At 30.3% G+C, this 21,288-nt stretch overlaps 1 protein-coding gene across 49 annotated transcripts; it reads left to right on the plus strand.

The window, feature by feature from the left end:
- Positions 1-15,893: 15,893 nt before the first annotated feature.
- Positions 15,894-21,058, plus strand: LOC107901154 (diphosphomevalonate decarboxylase). Of its 49 annotated transcripts, XR_005914726.1 has the most exons (14): positions 16,023-16,099; positions 16,224-16,285; positions 16,359-16,472; positions 17,263-17,358; positions 17,578-17,715; positions 17,810-17,891; positions 18,009-18,062; positions 18,217-18,248; positions 18,702-18,756; positions 18,991-19,054; positions 19,141-19,204; positions 19,331-19,411; positions 20,272-20,349; positions 20,523-21,058. XR_005914726.1 is itself a non-coding variant. In XM_041095699.1 (9 exons), the coding sequence occupies exons 5-9, from the start codon at positions 19,011-19,013 to the stop codon at positions 20,672-20,674; spliced, it is 408 nt and encodes a 135-aa protein (XP_040951633.1). In that variant the 5' UTR covers positions 15,910-16,033; positions 16,224-17,715; positions 18,009-18,062; positions 18,699-18,756; positions 18,991-19,010; the 3' UTR covers positions 20,675-21,058. The 49 variants fall into 49 exon arrangements, 8 of the variants coding, with proteins under 8 accessions (XP_040951633.1, XP_040951639.1, XP_040951640.1 ...); XR_005914734.1 differs by having other exon boundaries at positions 15,894-16,033; positions 16,591-17,715; XR_005914710.1 differs by lacking the exon at positions 17,810-17,891 and having other exon boundaries at positions 16,021-16,099; positions 16,359-17,115.
- Positions 21,059-21,288: the final 230 nt, after the last annotated feature.

The following is a 21,288-nucleotide window of genomic DNA, read 5'->3' on the forward strand; positions in this document are numbered from 1 at the left end:
AGGTTAATTTTGGAGAGATTGTGTGAAAGAGCATCCAGCTAGGTGTGCTTTCTGCACAGTTAGCAAGAAAGCGCATCTAGTTGGACACGTTGTCCATTTAAGACACATTTTTTTTACTTTTTTTAATATGATCAATTTCTTTGGTTAAATGGTTAAATAATAGTGGTTTTGTCTTTGAGTCTTGTGTTCAATTCCTTTACCACTCACATTTGTATTTTTTTTATTTCATATTGTTTTAAGCTTTTTATTTTTCTTAATTGATATTTTTAACATACCAACTCCCTTGATCAAATGGTCAAATAATAATGATTTTATCTTTGAGTCCTATGTTCAATTCTTCCTCTTCTAAACACATTTATAATTTTTATTTCAAGTTTTTTTTAATTTTTGATTAATAAATATATTATTTTCAAAAAAATATTTTTAATTCATCTTTTTAATTAATAACTCTTTTATTTATAAAATTAAATAATTATTACAAATATAATTATTTTTAGTAAATATAATTTTTATATATGTAATATTTATTTTTCAATCCATATCATGAGTATAGTAAATTTTAGTACTATATATTTTTGTATGTGTATTTAAAATATTTCACATATAAACATAATGATATTTGAAATAATTAATTAAAATATTTTACATATAAAAATATTTGAAATATCACATCCACAATGTAGATGAAAAAAATTATATTTGAAATATCTTACATATAAAATAATAATTATATTTGAAATAACTATTTCATTTTATAATGTTAGAAATTACCATACCCACAAAATACGTGGAGAAAATAAATATTTAACATATAAATATTATATATAAAGAAAAATATATCAAAAAAATTAGTTGATGTTTATATTATATATAAAGGAGTTATTAATTTCAAATATTTTTAACATAATGATATATGTAAAGTATATATTTTTATTATATAATACATATTTATTATTTAATTTTATGAATAAAAGAGATGTTAATTAAAAAGATGAATTAAAAAATAAAAAAATGAAAACAATATATTTATTAATAAAAATTAAAAATGTGTTTAAAAGAGGGGGAATTGAACCTGAGACTTAAAGATAAAATCAATATTATTTAACCATTTAATTAAAGGAGTTAATATGTTAAAAATATTAATTAAAAAAATAAAAAGCTTAAAAATAAAATAAAAAATACAAATGTGAGTGTCAAAGAAATTAAACTCAGGACTCAAGGACAAAACCATTAATATTTAACCATCTAATTAAAGAAACTGATTATATTAAAAATGTAAAAGGAAAAATGTGACTTAAAGAGAAAGCGCGTCCAGCTGGGCGGACTTTCCTGCCACTTGTGTCTCATTTCAAAATCGACCTATTTTTTTAAATTTTATTTAAAAAACGATCTATTTAACTAATTAAAAATGAGACATATTTAAACAATTTAGCCAAATAAGTGATTATATGTAATAATTATGCTTCATTTGAAAATTTTGTTTATTTGGGTATGGAAAATACGAGTCTCTTTTTATTTATTTATTTGTTTTAGAATATTTAATTAAATAGAAGTTATAAAAGAGATGGTTATAAGTGAGTGTTTAGAGTGGTAATTAAGGTTGTAAAGTAGAAAAGAGTGGGGCCAGTGTAAGAGAGATGATGGTTAGGCTTCACGTTTATAACATTCATGTTTTTTGGGTTTAGTCAAGGACGAAATCATCCCTTCCCCTAAACAGTGAATGATGATGGACCCAATTTTATGTTTGCAATTCATTCATTGCTTCTTCCTCTCATTTTTATTTTTTTACTTTTTTTTTTAAATTATCTATTTTGGGTAATTATTTTATATATTGTTATTAGAGTAAAATTTTAAGTTTAGAATGTTGTTAGTTAAATTTTAATGAAATTTGAAATTTTTATGGCATTTTGAAAGGGGTTAAGGCCCTTTTAGCTCCCATTAAGTTTTGTGTCGACTAAGGGTGGGTTTGGATGAGCGATTGGGTGCGGTGCGGTGCGTTTAGCTTACTTTTTGTCTCACGCTACAGTATCGCTACAGTATATAATCTCACCACCACCGCTGTTTTTACACTAACCGCAGATAAACGCACCGCCCATCCAAACTCACCCTAAATTTTAGATCGGTTGGCAATAGGGGTGAGCATTCGATCAAATCAAATCGAAAAATTTTGAGTTAATCGAGTTTTCGAATTTCATTTTATCATCCTAACTTTATTTGAAGTTTTCTCGAATCGAGTCGAGTGAGATGGAATTCGAATCAAATCGAATCGAATATATTTGTTCGAGTTAAATTTTTAAAAATAATTTTGGGTCCTTGTAACCACTGTCACTCATCGTAATAAAATTTGTCCACCCTAATCAAATTTTTTATTAACTTTCATCACCTCATAATTTATTTATTAATTTATTATATACTCGTTAGCTTCTTTGCTTGCCTAGTTGTTTCTATTATCTTCAGATTCTTGTCACTATGTATTTTGGGATTAAAAAAATATATTAAATGTAAAAATATGATTTTTTAATAAAAGTTATTTTAAAAATAAAATGTGAAATTGATACCAATATAAAATTTTAACAAGAATATTTTATGGCATAATTAATAATTCAATTTTAATATAAATATTCAATATGACTAAACAATTCAATAATATAAATAATATAAAATGTGAAATTTAATTTAATAATATAAATAGTAGATATAAATAAAATTATTACTATTTATGTTTAGTGATTTTTTTTTGGATAATTTTGATTTTTTATTTGATAGCAAAGGGTGAGAAGTAAAAGTTTAGGGGGAAAATAAAAAGTTTTGGGGAATAAAAGTTTGAGGGAAAGTAAATAGGGGGAAGTAAAATTTTGGAGGGAAAATATTAAAAAAAATTGGAGGGGGGAGGGTTTGGGGTAGATGAGAGGTGGGATGGGAAGGGAATAAAAGTTTTAGGGTAAAAGTGGAGAGAGAGTAAAAATTTTGGGGGAAAATAAAAGGTTTTGAGGGTTTTTGGGGGTAAAATTTTGAGAAAAAGTAAATGGGAGAGTAAAATTTTGGTGGGAAATGGATTTTGGGTAGATTGGGGGGTTGGGAGGGGAGGGGAGTAAAAGTTTTGGGGGAAATGTGGGAAGGAGTAAAAGTTTTGAGGGAAAAGTAAAAAGATTTGGGAGTTTGGGGTAAAAATGTAAAATATTATAGTTTGATATTTGAATTATTCGAATTATTCGAGTTATTTGAATTCGAAAACTCAACTCGATTCGAACTCGAATTTTGAAAAAAAAAATCGAGTTGATTCAAATAACTCGATTAACTCGAATAACTCGATTCGTTTAACTTGAAATTCGAATTTTTTTCGATTTTTTCGAGTCGAATCGAGTTTTACTCACCCCTAGTTGGCAACGATATTATTGTTATGCAAGAGGACGTAAGTTTGAGCAGAAGCGAATCTAAAAGGGTTAGCAGGGGCCTTGGCCTCCCCCAAAAGTGATTTTTTTAAATTTAGTCCTATAAATAGATAAATTATAAATTAATATAGCGAAATTGCACTTTGCCTCCCCAAATGAAAAAATTTCAATTCAATTCTATTACAAATAAAGAAATTGTAAATTAATATATAATAAAATTTCACTTTAGCCCCCTAAAAATAAAAAATTTTCTATTTAGTCCCTTCAAAAATGATGAAAATATGAACTAATACATAATAAACTTATATTTTGATCTATGAAAAAATTATAATTAAACTTCGAACCCTACTAAAAGAAATTCAAATTCGCCCCTGAATTTGGGTGTAATAAGGTGAGTTTATCTTTCTATTTAAGGGTTGAAAAGGGTTATAGATAATTTCAAACATTGTATAAAAAAATAAACAATATTCTCTAGGAGTGGAACTTGGTGTTGTTGGGTGGATGCCGCGACTTTTAATGAGGAAAGAAAGTGTGGAGCAAGCGCAATCATTTACAAACAATGTTGGAAGTGTAATGAAAAAAAAAATACTGGTTGAGATACTAATTTTATTTCTCACAAATAACTCACAATCAAACTATCTTTTGATTCTATACTAGCTGCTAGTTTAAAACTCTCACTATTTTTCTTTCTTTTTATTCTTAATACTCACTCAGTTTTCTTTTTTTTTTCCTCAACATTCACTCACTTTTTTCAGTTGCTATTATACTAACTCATAAACCATATTTATAGACTTATTAAACCAACTTAAAGTGTTGCCGCCACAATCCATTCTTATCACTTAAGCTTCATGAAATCCAGCTGTTTATTGATGATGTTTATCCATTTGCTTAAGGTTGCCACTTTGAAATTATTTTGAAGCCACGTTTTGTAGAAACATATAGAAGCTTGCTCTTGTATTCATGTTTTTTTCGACTTTAACATTCCCCCTCAAACTGAGCTTTCATTCCAAGCTTTTCTTTGAGTTTGTGGAATACGTTCGCTTTCAATGGCTTCGTAAAGATGTTTATCAATTGATCTTTTGTTCTGCAGTAGACTAACTTCACATTTTTATCCTTCACTTACTCTTGAATAAAATGATACTTTGTATCGATATGCTTGATTCGACTATGAGACATTGGATTCTTTGCAAGAGATATTATGGACTTGTTGTCAACATAAATTGTAATTGGATTTTCATGTATAATAGATAATTCACCCAAAATATTCTTCAACCAAGTTGCTTGACATGTGCATGCTGCAACTGTCGAGAAATGTGTCCATATTGTAGTAAACATGTAATTATTTTCTATTTATTTGAATTATATGAATAAATAAATAAAGTTAATTTCACATTTCACTATTATGTCTTTTGTATTTCTATATTTTATATTTTGCATGTATAGTGAAATTGTGACAAGCAAATATTAGCTCATTAATTGTCTAAGTTCAAACTGAAGATAAATGGCATTGTAAGAACGTTTACATTGCGAGAAAGACAACTTACTTCAGTAGATAATCTAAACAAGCCCGTAATCCCGTAAAAGAATCAAAGTGAGTATTTGATTCAAATAATGAGAATGATTATTATGTCGTCTAAAATTCCAATTGAGAAGATGTCTAGTCTTGGCTATCGGAGCAGTTGACTCCACGGGTAGAGATATAGATGTATTCATTAGTAGAATGATACATTGGACTAAACCCAAGATGAATTAATTCTGAATGTGTTTGTGAATTAATTCACTTGTTACGTTCATGGTGTGATTTATCTAAATCCTAAGTTAGTCACTAACCATGCAGATGCAACTCATGTGCTTTGATATAAATGAAGGCTTATGCTCTAAAGATGATTGAGCCCATAGTCGGTGTGTTGAGTACATAACTTGTGTATGGCATGGCTTTACTAGCAAAAGTGGAATTCACAGCTCAATTAAAGAGTTAATTATATCCTCTCATTGACATTGTGTGGATTGATAAATATGGAACGTGGCCACAGGTTGCTTGTTCTCGAACGGGTAATTTATCACAGTCATTTGTTGACAGTTGTCATATTAATCATTAAGAAGATACAATGCTGACAATGAGATCAAATATGATTGTATTGAGTGAACGAATTTAACTCAAAGAAATCAATGATATCGTATAAGGGTAACACACACATGACGAGGTCATTGGACAAAGCAGTTGGATGAATTGCTTTCGTAAAAAGTATACAATAAGGAATTTTCAATCATGGTATTTCTTATAGACTGACTCCATGATTAAGTAATTGTGAATTATCGGAATGATGCTTCTGGACATAATTGCAATTACTAAGCCTAATTGTATATGTCTGATTGGTCCATCTGTTAACTTAACAAAGCTCGATTGGACTGCATTTGAATCAGAAGAAAATTCTAAAACTTTGAAAATAATTTAATTGAGTTGATTTATTCGATGTGAAATTAAATTAAGTAGTCATGAGAATTGTTTAACTAGATAATTTGATTAAAGAATTTTCTTGAAAAATTAATTTGGAAAATCTAAATGATTTTTAGGAAAATTAATTTTGATCAAGTAAAATTGAATTAATCAAATTAATTAAAATTAATATGATATTTTTAGAAATTAACTTTCAAGTCAAAAAATTGACCCAATGGGTAATTGAACTTGAAAATTGGACATGAGATCATAAATTAGGCCCGGGAGCCCAAAACCGAGACCAAGACCCAAAAACTAGTCGAACCGAGCCCTGTATGTGAAATCGGGCTGACAGTCCAACTGGTGGCTAGACTAGATCGGTCGGATCGTCATTGACCCAGACCAAACCGGCAGCAACCGAACTAGCTTGGTGTGCCGTAAAGGTGTCGCACTTACATCACTGGACACAAAGGTGTTGGCGGTTGCGACTACGACGTTTCGGTGGCCAACGGCGATTGGTCTTCGGTGGTTGAACAGTGGAAGAGGTACACTCCTACTGGGACTCTACCAAAGAATTTGATTTCAGATTAACTTGTCTAAAAATAATATTATTTTAATAGTTTAATATTAAATTAAAGTTAATACATATCTTAATATTATTTTATTAATTTAATATTAAATTGATTATCTTAATGTTAAATTTAATTTAATATTTATTTATAAGATAATATTCTATTATTTTAATAAGATTTAATATTGAATTAATATAATATTTACCATAGTTGGACTCTCTAAACTCTTTCTATTTAAAGAGAGCCTTGGGTCATTATTTTTCACACACTTGAATTCAAGAGAAATTTGTAGAGAGAAAATTCTCTAAAGAGATTATTTTAGAAAATTTCTAGAGATATTTTTCTAATTTACAACTTGACCAAAAAATTTAGAGAAATTACAAAATTACCTCATTGGTAACTTTTGTGAAATTTTTTTCTGATTTAAAGCGAGCCCACACTTGGCAGATGTGAGCTTAAGAATAGCTGAGAAGACTACTTGGTCAAAGTGCTCATTTTAGACGAATCGAAAAGGTACAATTTTGATTTAGTGTTTATTACTTTAGATATCACAACCAAGATCTTGTTTTGGAAAAAAAAAATTCAAACTTAGTTTTCCCTAAATTTTGAGCTTTGTGAGTGTGTATAAAATAAACCATGATCCATCGTACCTTTGATGTATCTCAAAATTCTCTTTGTTGCAATCAAGTGATCTCGTTTTGGCTTCTCTATGTATCTACTAACTATTCCCGCTGCGTACATGATGTTTGGCTGAGTGATAGTCAAGTACCTTAAACTTCCAATGATACTTTAAACAACATTGGATTTATCGACTCTCTAAATGAATCAACACTTAATTTCATGCCTGGTTCTGTTGGCGTGGCTACCGACTTGCAATCTTTCATTCTGAATTTTCTTAAAATCTATTTTGCATACTTCTTTTAAGACATAAATATTCCATCTTTCATTTGTTTCACTTTGACTCTAAGAAAGTATGACATTTCACCAATATCTTTCATTTCAAATTCTTTATTCATAGCTTTCTTAAAGTCATTGAACATACCTGGATTGTTTCCTGTGAGAATCATATCATCCACATATAAGCACACAATCATGATGTTGCTAAATTCATTTTTCTTCGTATATAGGGCATGCTTGTATGGGCTTTTTATGAACCTGTTCTTCTGAAAGCATTCATATATTCTTGTGTTTCATGCTTTCGGGGCTTGCTTCAGCCCATATAAAGCTTTCTTCTAGCAATAAAATTTTTCTTCTTGTCCTTATTTGCTATATCCAGGTGATTTTTCAATACAGACTTATTCTTCTAGGTAGCCATTAAGGAATGTTGACTTCACGTCCATCTGATAAATTTTCCATTTATTTTGTGCTGCAATTGCCGTGAGCCTTATAGTGTTAATTCTGGCGACTAGAGCAAATACTTCATCATAGTCCACTCCATATCTTTGCTTGTAGCCTTTTGTAATTAGTATTGCTTTATATTTCTCCACTTTTCCATCTCTGTTGGTCTTCGTCTTATACACATATTTGACTCCAATTGGACTATATCCTTCTAGTATACTTGTTAACTCCCATGTGTCATTTCTTCTTATTGTTGTAATTTCTACATCCATTGCCTTCTTTCATTTGCATCTTCATATGTTATTGGATCACATTCTAACATTAAGTAGGATAAAGAATAATCGAGTGTTGTTTTTATGGGTTATATGATATCATAAATATTGTGTAAACTACGCATTTTTGCATGTGCTTCCTCTGAGCTACTAGTACCGCTGTTGATTTGTGATGATGATGTTGTAGGAGTTGTTGCAACAGGACTTGGTGGAAGGCTTTGATCATCACCTTGTTCTTGATTGATGAAGTCATCGTCTTTTTCATCACTAAAAATTAATCCTTTATTTTTTCTTCTTCGCTCCATCCCCAGTAATCAGCTTCATCGAATTCAACATTTCTTGAAACAATAACTTTCTTGGTGAGAGGGTTGTATAGCCTATATGCCTTACTTCTGTTTTCATAACAAATGAAAATACATTTTACTCATTTATCATCGAGCTTCTTTCTCGTCTGGTCAGGAACATGGTCATATGTGATGCATCCAAAAAACTTAAGATGTCCGACTCTTGGCTTTTGATTACTCTAGGCTTCATTTAGCGTCTTGTATTTCACACTGTTTTTTAGACACCGGTTCAACAAATAAACAACACATTGAATAGCTTCGGCACAAAAAGTTCTTAGTAAATGCTTACCTTTAACTATGATTCTTTCCATATCAAGAATAGTGCGGTTCTTTCTTTTAGCGACTCCATTTTGTTGTGGCATGTACGCAGTTGTCAATTGGTGAATAATTATGTGCTCCTTGCAAAAGCTTTCAAATAGCTTTGAAGTATACTCACCGCCTCTATCAGTTTTGAGTATCTTAATATAATGTCCACTCTGTTTTTCTACCATAGCTTTGAACTCGACAAACTTGTCAAATGCTTCTAATTTTGTTTTAAGAATATATATCCAAATTTTTCTACTAAAATTATCAATAAAATTAAAATAGTATCTGTTTTCGCCAAGTTATGGCATATCAAAAGGACCTACTATGTTAGAGTGCACGATCTCCAATGGTCTCCTAGTCATCGAGATTTTCCAACTTCAAAACTCTGTCTGTGTTATTTTCCTTTAATGCAAGCTTTACATAGTTGATCAGGAGGATTAATTTCTAGCAATCCATTTACCATACTCTCTTTTAATAATAGCTTTGGGCCAGAAAATCCAAGATGTCCGTACCTTAAATGCCACAACCATGAATCATCTTTTATTGCATTCTTCATACACTTCACTTCTCCAGATTCAATATCAATAGTGAACAGACGATTACGTGTCATATCAACTTGGGCAATTAATTCACCACTCTTATTTTTTAGAGCGAGCATACAATCCTTCATATGTACTTTATATCCTTTTTCTAGAAGTCGTTCAACGCTGATGATGTTGTTTTTCAAAGTCAGTACATAATAAACATCTTATATGCACTTCTTCTCTCCGTTCTTTTGTGTAATAGTAACTTTGCCTTTACCTTTGATTGTGGCGTGTGATTTATCTTCAAGTGTTACTTGTCTGCGAATATTCTCGTCCAACTCTGAAAATAAATCTTTTCAACCACACATGTGATTGCTAGCGCAATTATCAAGATACCAAATATTTTTACTTGATTTTCCACTTTCTTTATAAGTGAGAAATACATTAGACTCCGCACATTCTTCTTCTTTAGCTACTGCTACATGATTTCTCTCTTCCACCTTGGGAGTTGATCTACACTCATAACTAAAATGGTCATATTTATTGCAATTATAACATTGTATCTGAGATTTATTTCCTTGTTAAAATCTACCTCTTCTTCGACCTCGATCCCAAACTCCCCGTCCACGACTTGATGTCTGAATTCTTCAATTGTTTGGCCTCTACCATATGATTGATTTACCTCGTCCACCTCTATTTTTGCCTCTATATCCTCCATGATATCCTCAATGATTGCTTGTACCTTGTCCAGAACTATTGCTAGCTCCACTTTTATTGAAGGACAGCTTATTTTGTAAGACTTTCTCCAAATTTTCAGTATCATCATTTTGTTTCATTTTATGCTCATGGGCTTGGAGGAAACTCACAAGTTCGCCAATTGATATTTGTGACAGATCTTTTTATTCTTCAATGGCAACCACCACATAAATATGGTTTAAGGTTGCCACTTTGCAATTATTTTGAAGCCACGTTTTGTAGAAACATATAGAAGCTTGCTCTTGTCTTCATGTTTTTGCCGACTTTGAAATTCAATTTGACTTTAACAAACAGGATAGTTCTTTCGTTTGAGCAGGTGAAGGGACAATCTTTATAGACGCACAAGATCTCTACTTTGCATTGTTGTCTTCAGAGTCGGATTGGTCTGAGTGAGTTTGAGTGATATTAAGCTTGTATGAGGCAGCTCATAGGCTTATCGGAAATTCTGTTTTCTTTGACCGATATATGACCTGTGATGTTGTTCCTAGTTGTATGGTTGATGTTATCTAATAATATGCAAATTAAAAAAAAACTCTAAATAAACTTGTGTGAAGTTTTTTTTACGCCATTATTTATTTTTATATAATTTAGAAAAATAAGGTTAGGAGAAAAAGAAAGAAAGTGGCCAAATAAAATTCAAGAAAAGCTTAGAATAGGTTTTCCTTTTTGTCCCAAATGAAATTTCAATAGAAAATCAGTCGCTTGGGTTTTCAATAATTAGGATATTTTTCTTAAAAATACATAATAATTTTTATGATCATATAATTATTTTTTTTAGTGTAAAATTTGTGTTGTCATTTTATTTCTCAAAGTTTAACCTTAATCAGAAAAAAAAATCATTTCAAGGTTATTGTAATTAGAAAGGGGTGGTAGGGTTATTAGGCAGAAGAGAAGGTGACATTGTACGGTCAGTAATCAACTAGGTGCAGTGCAATTAATTAAGATGATAATATATATAAATTTTAAAAACAGTGCAACTTTATTAATTAAATTAGGTTGACATTCCTATATGCCTATGTCCCACTTACAAATTTTCTTTTTGACATTAATAATACATATAAAAGAGGCCAAACATTGAAGAAGAAAAACATATCAGGTGTTGAGAATTCATCTTTCAAAATTCAGACATTTCTAAGTGACTCTCTTTAGATTGATTAAAGTCCCAACTTCCTTTTTTTCTCTTTGGTAGTGACTAGAAATGGAGAAGTCCGTTGTTCAAACAACATTAAACCTTTCTTTTGCTATTTTATTTTGACACTACGCATAAGTAAAATTATTTTCTTCGTAATACCCAATTTATGCCCGGCTCACATACATAAAATAAAATAAAATAAAATAAAACAAACCAAATAAGGAATAATGTCCAAAAACATTAACGTCCAATTACAATAAAATTACCAGCCCAAATGTTCTAAGCCCAATTCAGTCCTTAACCCAAATACTAAACCTATCAGACCCACCAAACCCAATACACCCCAGTCCAGTGCAAAAAAAAAAAACCCCCAGATTCCAGAAACCCTAGAGTTTTTTTGGAATGGTCCAGTGGCCATTTTCCCTTAGCCACCGCAATAGTTTCAGCCACCATCACTTTTATCCGCCTCTTGCACACACCGCGTCTTCCACGTGCGCCTCCAGCTGACGTGTACCTGTTAGAGTATGCCCAAAGACCAATCATGAGATGGTTGTAATAACATACTTGATTTATCATGTTTATTAATATAAGGCGTTACCATTATTATTTCAGTTTCTTTTCTGTGTGTATAAATAAGTTGTTTTATAATAATGTCCTAAGAATAATATGATTATTCTTAAAAGATCCTTAGTCAAGTATTATTGTTGGATAGGACAACGATAATGCATTAAGACTAACATGTAGTTGATTGATGATAAAGAGTTGTCATTGATATGGAATGTCAGAATCGATGCATGAATATGTGTGTTAGAGAACAACATATTTGACTGACTCATTATGAGTATGTCTCTTGGATTATTATGTAATTATCACGACATTACTCATAGTGATTAATATGTATATGATCCTCAGACTTGAGATCATCATAATCCCAACATCGTGAGTAGTATATTTTGATACAGTTAAACGTACACCGTAACTGGTTGTTCTATAAAGGCTGATGTTGGATATATCACAATCGATGTAGAGGGATATGGTTGGTCGATATAGAATAAGTCCCTCCTACATAATGGGAGTAATATCTTAGGCCACTTGATTAAGTGAGACTAGAAATGCATGGCCATGCTCAAATAAGTTGATATGAGATGTCATACTTATTTGTATATCGTAGTCTGCTTAAGATATCAAGGAACATGGAATGGACTATACAAGTGTGACTATTCCATGACTTGTGTCCAATCCAGAGATAAAGGACTTAAGGATTATTGCATAAAAGGTTAATCATAAAAGGTTATGTCGAATCATGATCTCTTGTGACTTAGGTAGCAATGATGCATTGCTAGATGCCACTCATTGTTTGTAACATTGGAATCGTTCTAGTATTACTGCTAACGTTACAAGAACCTACAGGGTCACACCCTATAGTTGAAATGAACGGAATAAACCATAGTTGGTTTTATTTTTGGGTGACACTTGAATTAGATTAATTATAGAATTAATTTAATTCAGTAATCAAATTTCCAACACATTATGTACAAGGTTGTTGTACGCATGATGAGGACATGAATTTGATTAGCATATGAATTTAAATAAATATATGGTTTACCGAAATTATATTATAATTAATGTAGTTATAATTTTCGGTTTAAAATATTATTATATTTATTTAATTCCTAAAAACCCTAAAAATAAAAGGGATATATCAGAATCCCGTTTTTCATTATTTTAAGGTCTAATAGCCGTCAAAGAAATATAACTCTCAAAACTGTTTTGGGGATTTTCTTCCGTTCGTAGTCAACTGGGTGGATTACGTAGAGGTCGGAGTCTCGATAGATTGCGGCTTGGTTTGACTGTAGATCAGACTACACATTGTCGAGAAGTTACTGTCTTCTCAATCGAAATATTAGGTAATTTCGTAATCTTTTCACCCCGATTTGTTCTTCACACATGGATCCATGGTTAGGGTCGCCGATTTTAATTTTTTCCGCTGTGCCGTAGGGGTGCCGGCGATCCAACAGTACCTGCATCACAACAAACCAACAACAGCAAAAAAGCAATAGGATAACGGCAAAGAAGTCGAATAACAGAAATAGAGAGAAAAATAGAGATTTTTATTTTTATTTATTTTCTTTTCGATTCGGCTATATAAGGCCGATTCCAACGCTGTAAAAGGGATCTTTTTCGACAGGTATTGAATACAAGAAAAATATTCAGAGGAATAAAAACAAAAGATTTGAAAGGTGATTTGCAGTTTTTTTTTCTTTTTCTTTTCTCCGTTTCTTTTCATTTTTGTTTTTTTTTCTATATGCGAAACAACAAAAAAGGAGAAAAAAGGAGTCATACCTTGTCGTCGAAGGCCGTCGATCTCCATCCATCTCCGTCGCAATCGGAGTAATGGTGGAGGTTGTAGGCGCATGAACGGCGCAGTACTTGCGGCTGAGAATAGAAGAGGAAAGTCCTCTGATTCTTAAGTGCTTAGGGTTTCAAGATAGGTTTTGTACAGCAAAGGAAACGACGCCGTTTAAAGCCAATGACCCGATTACTCGACCCATTTTCTCAGGATCTGCGCATTTTATTTCAATGGGTTATTTGCGCTATAGATCCTTTTGTGTTTTGATTTGTTTTAATTTAATTGTTATTATTTTAATTTATACGCTATATTTGATTTTAGTTTCAATTGAGTCCATGTGGAAACGGCACCGTTTTGAATATTCAAATTCGTATGCCAAAGAAGATTTTCGTGTTTAATTGCGTAATAGTCCCTTCAATATCAAGCATTTCTCAATTTGTTTGTTTGTATATTTATTTCAAATTAGTCCTTAGAATTTTGTTCGATTTCAGAATAGATCCATCTTTATTAAATTAATTGGTTTATTGTTATTATTTTTATTGGTCATTATTATTATTATTATTAGTCTTTTTATTTTATTTTATTTTTCCTCTTAATCTTATTATATAGATCCTTTTATTTTATTATAAGATATTATTTTATGTTTTTAGGTATTATTATTTTATTTTATACATTTCTATATTATCTTAGTACAATTTATACATATTTTCTATTTTTTATTTCATATATGTATGTATATACATTTAATTTCAAAATTTTTTTTATAATAATATCTCAAGTTTTTATATATATGTGTATATCAGATTAAATTATTTATAGTAGACATATGTATATGTAATGATATGATATTAATTTCAAATTGAAATTTTACTTATTTTTATGCACAAATATTTTATCCATTTTAAATTTGCTATTCCATTCTACTTATTTTGACTTATATATATATTACTACTATATGTATACTATTATTTACATCAAGATTTTTGCTTATAAATTAAAATGTACATATTAGTTCTAAGATTTTTTCTTTCTTTTCTTACAATTCTTTTGTTAAGATTCATTTAAACATTTTCTTTGTTTTTTAGCATTATTATCAAATTGTTTCTAAATCTTCATATTATTATTTTATTTTATTTTATTTTATTTGTAATCAAAGTATCTTTAGGAAATTAATTATTAATTTATTAGATATCTAATTATTAATATTGATGTATTATATGCTTGGTTGTTCCTTAATGTAAATTTAGTCTACCATTTATCTTTTATTTTGTATATTCACTACACTAAAATAAGTTTTTAGCGGCACTTTTAGCGGCGTTTGGACAAAAAAATGCCATTAAAAATCAAGCATTAGAGGCGCTTTTACAAAAACGCCACTAAAGATCGAGCATGAGCGACACATTTTGGAAAACGCCGCTAAAAATAAGCATTAGTGGCGTTTTCCAAAAAGCGCCGCAAAAAACCATAGCCCAACGATGCTTTTTTCAACTTTTTGGGGGTCTTTAGTGGCGTTTTTCAAAAAGCGCCGCTAATGCTCGTACCTTTAGCGGCGTTTTTGAAAAAGCGCCGCTAATAATAAAATCTAATAATATATTCTCAAGTAATGTTTCAATTATATTTTTTTATTATAAGTTGAAAAAATTAATATTTCGTTGTATTTATTATATATTGGTCAAATTTACATTTAAATGATAACAAATAATATTATTTAATACAAAATGTTTTTATTAAAGAGAAGTCCTAACTCCTAACTATTTATTATTATTTTTCAATTACAGTTTATTTAAACTACTTTACTAGAAAAATATATTAAATTATGAGTAAAATAAAATATCATAAAACTTAAATTGTTGTTACTTGGTCTAATACCCACTAGAAATTAATACTAGGTTTTTTAGGCTGAGAAAGGGTTGTATGGGTAGTGAACATTTCTAATTATCATTTAAAGAGTAAATAACATATTTTTAAAAAAATTTTGAAAGGTTTTATATTTTTCATGATTTAAAATTTTAAAATGAATTTTAAAAGATTTTAAACTTTTATTTTTATAATATTTATATACTTTTAAAGAAAAGACCAAATTAATAAAAATTACAAACATTAAAGACTACAAAATTATTTTATCATTTTCTAATTGCTACATTGATAATTTTAACTGCAAAATTAGATGTTTAAATTAAAAAAAATTTAATATCTCAAAATTAAAATGTAGAGATTTCCTTTTAAATTTCAAAAGCGTATATATAGGGTACTGCATTCATTACACCGTAAGTTCTACGATTTTGGGCCGACTTTGTTATTTATACGATATTTTTTCTTATTAAAATATACGATATTTATTTTGAGAGTACTTGATTTTTAAAAAAAATTTAATTTATAAAAAAAATAAATATTTTATAAAATCACTTAACTAATAATTTTTAATAGATTTAAAATGAAATAATTTTTTGCGACGTTTTTATGAAAAATACCGCAAAAGGTAAGCAATAGCGGCGTTTTTATAAATATTCAAAATCCCGCTCACTCCCAACAAAAAAAAATTTTGGTTACCCGCTCGTTACTCCCTCTTCTTCTCATCTCCATCGCGCGCCCTAAATACCCCAAATAAATGTATGTACTTAATTCTTTTTTCCTTTTAATCTCAAAATTCCATGAGTTCCTTTGCCCCAACATCTTGTAATACCATTCAAATCCCTAAACCTTTTCTTTTCTCTCCATGAGGTTTACAATTTAGTTTTGAAGCTTTGTGGGGTTCTGTTTGTTGTTGTTCTTTATTCCATTTTTGTGTGTGTTTTTGCAGGGAATGGAAGAAAATTACAGGAGGTTGAAGGAGATAAACAAGAAGTTGAGAAGGGAGATTAGGTATAATGGAAATTATATCCCTTTCCCAACTATGAATTTGTTATTATTTTGTTTCATTTTATTGGTTGATTAGAATGGGGGAGATAAAGGACAGCGACGCCTACGAGGAAGAGCTTCTCGACTACGAAGAAGAAGATGAAAAAGCCCCTGACTCTGCCTCCATCAAGGCTGCTGATGCTGCTAAGAAGTTAGTCATTTTAATTTATACATATTTTTAAGGAAAACAATGTTCTAATATAATCTGCTAGTTTTTGTGTAAAGTAATTTGATTTTAATTTGTTTCATTTCTTTTTATGTGGTGTAAGGGGTATGTTGGAATTCACAGTTCGGGATTCAGAGACTTTCTGCTGAAATTCTTAAATTTGTGGTTGTGATGCCGTGGGCTGAAATTCTTGCTTTGAGAATTTGACTTTTGATTCTTTTCTTCAGGAAAACAAAGTGGAGATGATGGATGACTAGATCATATTTCTTGTTTGATATAATGCCATTTGAAACCTATGCATGCTTATCCTGCTACGAACTGTTTTACTTATTATTTTGTTTTTTGTTTTTATTTATTGGAATGGAGTTTAGCGTTTTGGGCACTCTTGTTTTTATTTATGAGTGGTAGGATATAAGTCTTAAAACTAGGGAAGGAAAAGTTTTTCTATTTCCAGGACACTTTCTTCAGTTAGTTTAACATATTCAAGGTAAAGGCTTTTAATGATAGCTGGTGCAAGACCATTCAAAGTTTTAGTGTTCCTCTCTTTTCCGGTTTGTTTAAGTGTGGTTGTAAAAAGGTTTGGCACAGCCCACACATGGCTTGGTGAAGTTAAATCTATGCAAAAATGGTTAGTGTTGATTAAAATTAAAAAATGTAGTAAACTGTCTTTATCTTTGGTTTATTGAATTCACAGATATCGTTGAAAACTAGTCAACATAAAGTAATTTATGATTTGAGGGTTTGTAATCTTTACACCTTTATATTTCTAATGTAGATCACCCGTCAAGAGGGACAACCAGAGGAAATGTCTTTAATCATAAATTTACTGGCAGAGAGAGTAGAAAATTTAAAGGTGCCCAGCCAAGAGATGGTAAGTACTGAATTTTTGAATTTTATCAAGCGATGACCTGAATCAATCATGTTCACCACTTTCTATCCACATATCATTTAAGGAATTTTATCCTATTTTTATCCTATTTTTGACTGATTTTTTCCCTCATCATTTTGTTTGCATTTGTTGTCGAATATTGTGTTTTAAAAATTTCTATCCTGTGAATTTAACGAGCTCTTTGTTGAATTACTGAGCAAGTTCTGAGGGGAAGACTGATGTTATGAAAAAGATTAAGTTTCCACAGATGGAGTAGAAATCTGCTAGTAAAACTGTTCAACGACAAGCAAAGAGGCAGCACTACCTTGTCCCATAAGAGAAATTTTGGAAAAGGAAAAGGTCAGTTTCTAATATTTTAGCTTTATAGGTTCTATTATTTGTTTTCAGCTATGAGCATATAAACTTATGATAGTTTTGCAAATGGTGCTAAAAGGTGGTGGATCTGTATCCTGATGCTACTCTATTGTTGGTGGATCTGTAAATTGAAGTGGAAGTGCTGACTGTTCAATATATAGGTTCATAGTTGTCAACTTGTTGTTAAGTTTATGTGTGCATTGATGGTTAATGATAATTGTTAAAATGGATTTGAATTGCTTATTTTGATGATGAAATCATTACTTCTCAATGACCAGAGGAAATGCCTCTGCGCCTGCCATGGAAATGACCAAGTGGTTTGACACCAACTAGTAAGTTGCTATTTCTTGGCCTATTTTATCAGCTTTGCCATGCATACTGAGATTTTGGTACTAATACTAATTCCCAATTTTTAATTGCAATCCATCTAAAATAGCCTTTTTATCTCCATTCGATATATAACGTTGTTGGCCTTTTCATTTTTAGGCATATTCAAAGTCTGCAGTTTACATGAGCCAGTTGAGTGCAATTCTTTTATATTAAGTTTGATACATCAACCAAATTTATTTATTTTTAAAATATTAAATTTATATGTACGAGAGGGTTAGATTTGGACTCCAACCTAGTCTATTTTATATTTAATAATATATTGTTTTATTTTATATGTGATGTAATTTACATTAAATTAAATTAAATATATAATATTATAATGCAAAATTAATTATAATGCAAAATTAATATATAATATTATAAATTTATAAATTTAGGATTTGGTTTTTACTAGTTTATGAGTTATAATTAATTTTTGTTCATATCTATTATATTATTGATATTTAAATATCTTTTGCTTTAATTATGAAATTTTCAAACTTACTAAATATGAGATTCGTATTGATAGCTTAGAATATTTGTCTTGTAAAGAAGAGTTTCTGTATTTGTATTGATATTTAAATATTTGTCTTGTAAAGCAGTGCTTCGTGTGACAACAAACATCGCTCGGGAAGGTCTCGTTATTGGTTCCTAACGGTGAGTTTTATATCAACCATATATCAATTTGTAGCTTTCCGTGTTTAAGAAATAAATTCAGTTAGTTACAGATTATATGTTGTTCTTTGAATCTGATCAATGAAGTTAATACAAACCATGCTAAGCAGAGGAATAAATTTAGCTAGCCTTGTGCAGACCCTTTAACCTTCTTTTTCTTTTTTACTTTGTTGTTTAATACAGTTTATAGGACTAATGGTTTTGGGTTTGATGCAGTTTTTGCACTTGCAAAGCTTATGAATGTCAGTGAAGATGAGAGTCAACTTTCTACTATAGCTAGGTATGGCCTTTTTTACTTATAGAGATGCAAGAATTTTAATTGTAATTCAATTGATTATTTATTGATTTTTTAAAAATATTTTGTAGGCAAGGTTCAGGTAGTGCTTGTCGGAGTTTGTTTGGTGGATTCGTTAAGTGGATTATGGGAAAAGTAAGTTCTTTCTGTATGTATTGAACGGTTCATTTTTGCATGTATTTAACAGTTCATCTTTCATCAGGAAGGGTAGTACCTTTGAGTAACCAATTCTTATATTTTCTTCTTTTTTAATACCTCTAGGAGGATGATGGAAGTGATAGTCTTGCAGTTCAACTAGTAGATGAAAAACACTGGGAAGATCTCTTCATCATTATTGTTGTGGTGAGTATTTTCTCCAATCCTCATGTTTTACATTTTTCCAACTATAGGTTTATAGTTGCTACTCTGCAGGGAGATAATTTTTTCCCCACAAGAACATGAAATATACTTACGATTAGATTTTGCAAGATTCTGTCTCAATTAATCTGCATCCTTTCTCGTGGTTTGGTATTATTGATTGCTAAGTGTTTTAGATCTTGAAAGAATGCAGGCAGCATATGGAAATCAATAGTCTGACCTGTATTATTTTGATCATTTGAGAATGCATAATCTCAGATCACTTTCTTCCCATGCTTTGCATCTACAATTTATTTTCTACTTAGTTTCCACATATTACTTCCAAGCATCTTATTGTTTATCTTGAATATGAGGACGAACTTGCTTGTTTATCTTGATTACAGAGTATAAAACCCACTTGCCTATGCTTATTTATCTTGTGCCCATTAATATGAGATTTTCTTTTTGATGAAAACGAAATCAAAGACTTTTAATTTGTAAATACCACAGATTCTCTACCACTTTACCTTGATATAAAATTCCTCCTGTGATACGTTTTTAAGTCTGGGAAATTTGTAATCCTACTGATTTATTTTACAAAGCTATTTTAAATATATTATCGTCGGAGAATGTGAAGATTTTGACATATTTCAATCACAAGATGGTAGGTAAACCACTATTTGGGTCTCATATGGAACATTTAGGGTTAGAGCATCAGTTTCTATTTTTCTCATAATCTCGATTGAGCGGATATTTTATATGGGCACCTGTTTCTTAACTTTGCCATGGCTGTACTGGTGTTCACTTGAGTTCATGTTTGGAGGAAATTTTTGACAGTATATTACATATGTTGTGCATGGTTGCAGAGCAAGGAGTGTTTAGAGAAAGTTAAACAATATCTTTTCTTGCTCAACCACGAGAATCTCACTTGCTTTTGCTTACGGGTAAAGCTTTTACTTCCTTTCCAACTGAACATAACTTGTAATAAATGCTGTGAGTTAGTCATCTTTACTGCCATATATGGATAACTCCAATATAGTGCAAAATATAAGTATGGATGTTAATGGTTGTTTTAGTGGCTTTTTTTTTAAGTAAAAGCTAAGAGAATGACTTGCAGGAGAGGTGCAGAGGGATAGAGCTGCAGAGCTTTTGGGTTTGCGTGCATGTAATTTTCGGCCACGACATTCAAGCAAACTTGGAAATGAGTTTCGGGTGTTCACAAACTATGACCCTGGGGAGAGATTAGGAGGATGTGAGCAAGAACAATAGGTGCCTTTTTCTTGCCATCATTTGCTAGGAATATTTTCTCATGGATGAGCTTCATGCAACCTAATTTTTATCCATTATCAAGGCATTTCCAACACTTACCCTTGGAAAAATTAACCAGCTTTTCTGCTAATTTTCCCAGAGAAAACATGAGAACATGCAGATGAGAAAACTTCCAAGCAAGTTCATCCTCATATTATGCATTTTGGTCTACTTTTTTAAACTAGTGCAATTTTCCTCACTTGTGTAGATTTCGTAATACATAAAACTATTTAAGGTTGTTTAAAGTTGTACTGACTCATGCCTACTCATTGCCATTTTGAAATGTAATTAGGAAGTTGTTCCAAAATGCACAATACAGATGGAAGAAGCCATACAAGTTTCTCACATGTATTATTTATTTTAGTTTTGATTCTAAATTTTTATTTTTACTTTAATATTTACGACAACTAGTGTTCTAACTTTTGGATTTTAATTGTGTTATTAATTTATTATTTTAAATTTTAAAACTAAATTTATTAATTTTTATATTTAGTTTTAAAGTTAAAATTTTCATAGAAAATTTAATTTAAATAATATTTTTTTATTTATCCTTAAAAGTATATTTAAATTCAAAT

The sequence above is a fragment of the Gossypium hirsutum genome, chromosome D06, assembly GCF_007990345.1.
Source record: "Gossypium hirsutum isolate 1008001.06 chromosome D06, Gossypium_hirsutum_v2.1, whole genome shotgun sequence".
NCBI classification, from domain to species: Eukaryota; Viridiplantae; Streptophyta; class Magnoliopsida; order Malvales; family Malvaceae; genus Gossypium; species Gossypium hirsutum.

Bases quoted from the DNA above. Each gene is read 5' to 3' on its own strand.
- LOC107901154 (XM_041095699.1), top strand. From the start codon at position 19,011: ATGAATGTCAGTGAAGATGAGAGTCAACTTTCTACTATAGCTAG. The intron at 19,055-19,140 runs GTATGGCCTTTT...AATATTTTGTAG, and splicing joins CAACTTTCTACTATAGCTAG to GCAAGGTTCAGGTAGTGCTT. The intron at 19,205-19,330 runs GTAAGTTCTTTC...TAATACCTCTAG, and splicing joins TTAAGTGGATTATGGGAAAA to GAGGATGATGGAAGTGATAG.